The 7,006-nt window shown below is 44.0% G+C and overlaps 1 protein-coding gene across 1 annotated transcript; it reads left to right on the forward strand.

The window, feature by feature from the left end:
• Window positions 1-7,006, forward strand: nus1 (NUS1 dehydrodolichyl diphosphate synthase subunit). Its single transcript, XM_084377653.1, has 5 exons — window positions 1-546; window positions 1,853-1,981; window positions 3,931-4,083; window positions 5,450-5,549; window positions 5,753-7,006. The coding sequence occupies exons 1-5, from the start codon at window positions 147-149 to the stop codon at window positions 5,841-5,843; spliced, it is 873 nt and encodes a 290-aa protein (XP_084233779.1). The 5' UTR covers window positions 1-146; the 3' UTR covers window positions 5,844-7,006.

The following is a 7,006-nucleotide window of genomic DNA, read 5'->3' on the forward strand; positions in this document are numbered from 1 at the left end:
TAGAGGAAGATGGCGGCAGGCAGACTGAGCTGCGAGCAACGCCGACACTGATTCAGCAGGCAGATAATACAGAAGATTAAAGCTCCTGTACTGCCAAGTCGGAACGCTATCCCTGTACACCTTACTTCTTCGAAGTAGGGACACTAATGGCGCTGCTGTACGGCTTGTTATGGCGGCTTCTGCTGCTTTTGGTCCACGTCAATAGAGCGCTCGTCTCCTGGCTCCGTGTCCGGCTACGGAGCTGGAAGGGCCGGCTGTGGGAGCGGGCAGTGGCCGCTCTGCTCCTGCCTCTGGCTCTGGCCGGGTTCCCGGACCAGCAGAAGAAGTTAAATCGTAACCCTGATGCTAACGCCAACCCGGTGACTGGGAAGCGCACTGCCAATCGCCGGTCACGGTGGCTGTCTGACGGCAGATCTCTGGAGAAGCTGCCGGTACACATCGGCCTGTTGGTAGCGGAAGAAGAGCTCAGCTACACGGACATCGCAAACCTGGTGGTCTGGTGTATGGCTGTCGGAATATCTTATGTCAGCGTGTATGATCATCACGGTAACCATTTTACTCTTCACCTGACTGTGGTGCTAGCCAGGGCAGTCTCTATCAAATAACCTTTCTCCAATAATATAACACTGATGTTGTTTCTGCTGCTGACTGCTTCAACTTCCCACAAAGGAACTTTTAACAAGAACCATTTTAAATCCAGAGGATAAAACTAATGAAAGAAGACGTGGGTTTTCAAAAATCAGATAAAACCTACATGTATGGCAGGGAGCTGCAGACAGAGAGTCCTCAAGTCTGTGATTTGACTTGTGTTTTAAAGAAAGTCCTCCTCTGAACGTCCAGTGTGCAGAGCTGCAGCTGAGTCCAGCGGTGATCACACACAGGCTCGCTGCCAATGAACAGTGATCTTCATGGTGAAGTTTACAAGGCTGAATTGCACAGTTCTTTTCTTATCTTATCATTATTAAGAGCAGCTTTGTGTTTGATTAGTGTGACTTGATAAGTTTGTTTGACTTTCGCAATGTTTCACTACTTATAGCAACATTATTTATACAAGTAGAAAAAGGATCCTCCCTCCCACCAGGAAGATGATCCACCTCCTGGGGCTTATTTCAGTCATGTCATGTGACTGGAGAGGTTATATTAGTTTGTTCCACATTACGAGGCTCAGTTGTACCATCAGGCCGAGACTGGGCCTGGTCAGATATGGAACCTTGTGCGAGTGATGACCATGCACACACACGTAGACTACATGTTCCTGGTTTAAAACACAAGCTGTGTTCTCAACAGGGATCCCTCGGGGCTGAAAGAGAGACTGATCAGAATAAATGAGATCATTCCAAAACAACTTAATCCCGCTTAAAAGAGCTGAAGTAATATAATCTGATCAAATGTAAACCTGTTTCATTGTTTCCTTTATATGAATATCGTTTGGTGCGTGTTCGTCAATTCAATCATCAACTCGTCTCCTCTGTACCTCTGTCCTGTTTCTGTCTAACTAAGAACTAGCTCTGCTCAATAACCTTTACAGTAGATTTTGATTAAAACTGATAAAAGGAAGAAACTAGAACTGCAGAGTAATAAACTCATATTAGTGCCAAGCTCTTGATGCTGGTTCCTCTTTTCATATGCTTGTTCTTGGCTGACTGTTGGGGACAGTGATGTTCATCCTGGAACATCCCGGAGCCGTTCTTTTTCTGAATGTGGATGACATTTTATTGATCACTTACAGTATGTACTTCTGTGAGAACTGCTACTTCCTCCTCCAATATCTTATTGGAACAAATAAAACTATATTTTATTTTACTCTGGATTGAATGATGTGCTTATCATCCTCATTGTTCTCTTCCCTCAGGTATTTTCCGGAAGAACAACTCCCGTATGCTGGAGGAGATAGTAAGACAGCAAGACTTGCTGGGTGTAGACGGATCCAAATGCAATGTGGAGTTCCTGACCAATGGTACAGATGAACACCAGCGCCACGGTAAGGACTTAGCAAAGCTGGCTCTCCTGTTCTTTCAATCAGTGTGCATACATTTACTTAAGTAGGCGTGCAACAGGTCACAAAACTCACAGTTCTGAAAGTATCACAGGTTTCAAGTCACAGGTTGGATCATTTTCAGATCAGCAAAAAGAAAAAACAACTTCAGGTCAGGATTGCATTAATTAAAAAAGGTGCTACTCTCTGCCTCTTTTCATCTTAAGTAACCACCATAGATGTATTAATAAAAAAAAATCAATACATTTATAAAAATAATATTATTAAGTATTGCTTTATAAGCTCTTTTGTAATACATCCATGGCATCACTCTGTAGCCTCGCACATCGTCCCCCCCACAGCACTGTCTGAGACTGGAGCTGCTCCACTGAGAGCAAAGCTGTGTGTCGTAAGAACGGCAGTAGATGATGTCAGAGGTGTCGGTAAACATCACAATCTGATGATCTGTTGCCCACTGCTCCCAGTCACACAACTGAAGGCCTGAAGTCACAACCAGTGGAATATCACTCTGAAGTAACAGCAGCAGTAAAACTGCTTTTCATACTTTAATGGTTAGATTTTACAATTCATCCACATTATCTCTAATATCAGTTTTATTAACTCTGCTTTGGCACATCAGCTCACCGTACACTGAAACATCACATGTTAAACAGCATGGTGGCTGTTGTTATAGAGAGCTAAATACCAGTCCACTTCAAGACTAGATTCTGTTTCACACGCTGTCACTACCTGAGAGTTGATTTGTATCTACTATGTGCCACTGAAGTGCTAAATTTAATAAACTGGTGGACACAATGTTGGCATCTGCATGACATCATCTCCTCAAGATATTTTGGATTAAATGACATAAAGCTCCTCAAATCTTTGTCCTTTAACAAACGACTGTGTCTTGAGTGGGAGAGAGACTGCAGCATGAGCAGAACATGTAAGAACAGGCTCAGTGTAGTGAATTTTCACTGGATGAAAGCCAGGACAAAGGTGTTGCATTTCTCCACGTGGTGGTAGACTAGTTTTTCAGGCCATTCTTCCAGTGACACAAAAGACAGAAACTTACCCAGCCAGGTAGCTGACAGAAACCCATAACCACAGGATTCTATCTCACACTAGTTCAGTATAATAACATCCCTAAAAAGGTATCTCTCTGGATTATATATCAGTTATTCATCAAGGTAGGAGATGAAGGATTGAAGACAAATGGTAAATGTGCTGCTTTTACTTGCACACTTAAAGTCTTACTGACCTCTCAAGACCTCTGCATCTTCAGCATTCACCCAATCGCACACAGTGGTGACGCAGGTTACTATGCAGTGTGCCACCTGTTCATCAGGAGCAATAATCCTTCATACACACACTCACTACTAGCTAAATGGAAGAGCCGCCGAGATTAATTTGGTTCAGCATTTTGCCCAAGTACACACAGACGTGCGGTTCAGAGAGGCCGGGGATCGGAGCACCTTTCAAATTGTGGACGACTGCTCGACCCTGTTGCGGTTGCCATCCACAGCTGCGATGTGAATGTCAGAAGTTAAGCGCCTTGAAAAACACTTTGAGAATGCTATTTCTCTAGTTAGATTCCATTAAGGAGTTGCAGAAGAGGGCACATATATGTTCAATGAAGATAGCGTGACAGAAACATGACATTTGTTTGTTTCATGTATTATTTAAGGACGTTGCATCCCCTCATGTGTCCACACAGAGCTGCCACTATTTCTAGTAGTGTAAAAACTTTACTGCATGATTTCCTTTTTAAAAATATGTTCTGCATTTTCCATGCAGCTGTTTTTATGTTTCACTAAAACATGGTTTCATAGAGAAGAAACACCACTCTCTATTTTTATATTTAAAAATATGAGGAGTGGATGTTCTTTTTTATGGAAAGGTGCATCAGTAACAGTCAGTGTGTGTGTGTGTGTCTGTGTGTGTGTGTGTGTCAGTGGTGTCCTGCAGGCCCACAGTGAAGGTGTTGTCTCCAGAGGACGGGAAGCAGAGCATCGTCCAGGCAGCGCAGCAGCTCTGCCGCTCTGTGGAGAACAAAGAGAGGAGCTCCCAGGACATCAGCGTCTCCATGCTGGACATACTGCTCAGAGGTGTGTGTGTGTTAGGTGTCACATGTTATTGTTTTTCATTTGTCTGGCAGACAATCAATGTGTCTTGTGTGTGGGATGCAGTGTGTTGTGATCACTCAGACATGAAGTCCAACATGTCTTAGCTTTATATTTCTCTACATTCTTCATATGAAAACAGAGCATACAGCTCTCAGGTCATTGCTACACACATACTACTGATGGGCACCCACTGTACGTAGGCCTCATCACAGTTTGATGGGTTGCCAGACTCTCCTGCCTTTGGTTATTTTTCCTACCATATTCAGCAGTCAGCATCAAATGCCACGTTGATGAAGGTTCTCAGCCAGGTCATGGTAATTCTAAGTGCTGTTTCGTAGGCAACTGGGCTTGTTTCAGTTTCTTGAAGTCGTTTCACCTCTCATCCATGAGGCTTCTTCAGTTCTAACTAACTGGAGGGGAGTTGCAGGCTTTTAAACTCTGTGTGGGAGTGTCCTTACAGAGTCGTTAAGGACACGTGTGAGCTCTGAGTTTCAGCACCATTAGGGCCGCTTGTGGGCCGTTGACCCAACCAGCCTTCATGTGGGTTGCTAGGGCTAGGTTGTTAAGCTGTCTGGGGGAGGGGAACTCATCAACTCATCAACTCAAGTGCCATACGTCATTTGATTCAGGGGAACCTGTCACGTCTCAATTTGACTTTTGCTTTGTCTGAGAATGAATGAATTTATCTGAACTTGTATTTTTTTCTTTTTTACTGTGAACTCAGACCAAACCTCAGGAAGTTTATTTCTTTTTGATTATTATTATTTAAAAGGATGACGTTTTGCCTACAGCTGACCTTTTCCAATACAGTAACAGCCGTTTATTATATTCCTCTGCGTTTTTCAGTGAAAAACAGGTGACAACCTATATTTCCTTTACTGACCATGTAAGCAGTAAGTAGTGATTTTTTTATTAGAGGAATATTATATTCATTTAACATGAACAAAAAAAAGTAGCTTGTCTACAACCATTGCCTGCTGAACCACAAGAGGAAACTGTTGGTTTCACTGACGAATCAATGCTGCAGAGCGTGACCGTGTAATCACGTTCCCTACGGAGCCTCTGAATGCCCAAACAAGACGTGTGATAAGTGAAAAGCTGAGAAACTCTTTACAAAACTTCACACGAGTTTGCGCGTTGAGAGGATCAACGGTTTAAAAGTTATTCAACATTTTAGAACAGTAGCTATTTTTAGCTGGCAGCTGTCTATGTTTCTGAGGGTTACATGCAGGTTTCACATGTTTGATGTTTAAACTGTTGACCTCTTTATTGTGTTTGAAGTCATTGTGTTTAAGTCCATCTGGATAAAGAGTTGAAGACATGCTGTGTGTCTTTGTGCTTGTTTCAGAGTCAAAGAACATCCCAGACCCTGAGCTGGTGTTGAAGTTTGGACCTGTGGACAGCACACTGGGCTTCCTCCCCTGGCACATCAGACTCACTGAATTCATGTAAGCTGCTGTGTGTCTTTGGGTCCATGTGTTTGATGTGTCACTTCATTTACTGACGACTGAGGCGCTGCATCAACCTTCAACATTAACAGCAGATGGCACTGTCGAGCTCTCAGTGCCAGTGTTTTTCTCTTTGGCTGTGTTCACTTGTGTAGAGTGTAATATTTCCTGTGTCTGAAATGCGTGTCCTGCTCTGTCCTCAGCTCCCTACCCTCCCACAGAAATGTCTCCTACGAGGACTTGTTAGGCGTCCTGCAGCAGTACGGCGCCTGTCAACAGCGGCTTGGCCAGTGAGGTGCAGGCCAGCGTCCGGTTCTTAATATATAGAGAGAAGTGTGGGATTCACAGTCAGAGGGGTGTTTGGAGAGGTGGGGAACCTTCCGTGGCCCACTGTCTCTCCCAACTCTCTCCCAACCCCCCCCAACTCTGTCCATCTCCTGGATCTCTAACAGACTGAGACAGCTAAAAGACGAGGAAACCAGGAGACACAGCCAGCCAGCTCACTTCCTGCCACCAGCTCTTGTCTTATGATAAACTCGCATTCCAGGACTTCTGGAACATACTCTCCAAGCCAAGAGACAATAGCACATCAGAGACACATTCTGACATGAGAAGACTGTCTGCGCAGATTCAGTGTTCCACAAACCCTGTTCTGTCCTCTCAAACCCTCCGGGTCACTGTTTCAGTGTTCAGTCTCCAGCTGCTGTTTACTGCCTTCACTCAGCAGATATCAAAGAAGAAACAAGGCTTTGTACCCGTCCTCGTGAGGCATCCTGGGAAATATAGCTGCATGTTAGGGAGAAGCTCAACTATCAACACAGGAGCTGAACAGCTGAAGTTGAGCATTGGGACAGAGTGGTTAATAATGTGTAAATATTAGAAATTTATGTGGCTCTGTGTTTGTCCCCGTGGCCTCCAGCTTCAGTCTTGAGTTCATGTGTAGTGTTGCTTCAGACACATACAGAGGTTTGTTTAAAGCTCCTGTTAGACTGACCAAGCTCTGAAATAAAGAAATGCACTGTTTGTGTGTCTGCTGACAGCTCTCATTCTTAAGAGACGCAAAATGGAGTTTTTCTATAATTACATGGCAAAGTAGAGTCCATCTTTTGATGGGATCATACCAGCCGTGATACTCATCACCATGTTGACCCATGAGTCATTACTATATGATTACTCAGTGCTCATGGGTCAGACTGCACCAATCTTCGAACTCAGCCTTAATTTTGATTTCAACTACACACCTGTAACGTTTCATGACGCTTCTAAACAGTTGTGGGCCAGGGGCGTAAATTGAGGGATGGGGGGCAATGACCTCCTCCCCTAGTCCTACTCTCCTTCTTCTAGTGCTTATGTTGACAGACATATAAACACCAGGAGTAGTAGTGTCAAGAACTCAAAACTGCTTCTGTGGAGTTCCCTGTGTTGTAAATTGACAAATAAATGAACCTTGAAACACA

Source organism: Pagrus pagrus (assembly GCF_965226575.1).
Source record: "Pagrus pagrus genome assembly, chromosome: 16".
Classification (NCBI taxonomy): domain Eukaryota; kingdom Metazoa; phylum Chordata; class Actinopteri; order Spariformes; family Sparidae; genus Pagrus; species Pagrus pagrus.

Coding starts and splice junctions, on each gene's coding strand:
- nus1 (XM_084377653.1), top strand. CDS start 147: ATGGCGCTGCTGTACGGCTTGTTATGGCGGCTTCTGCTGCTTTTGGTC. Junction 547..1,852: donor CAGCGTGTATGATCATCACG/GTAACCATTTTA, acceptor CTCTTCCCTCAG/GTATTTTCCGGAAGAACAAC. Junction 5,550..5,752: donor ATCAGACTCACTGAATTCAT/GTAAGCTGCTGT, acceptor CTCTGTCCTCAG/CTCCCTACCCTCCCACAGAA.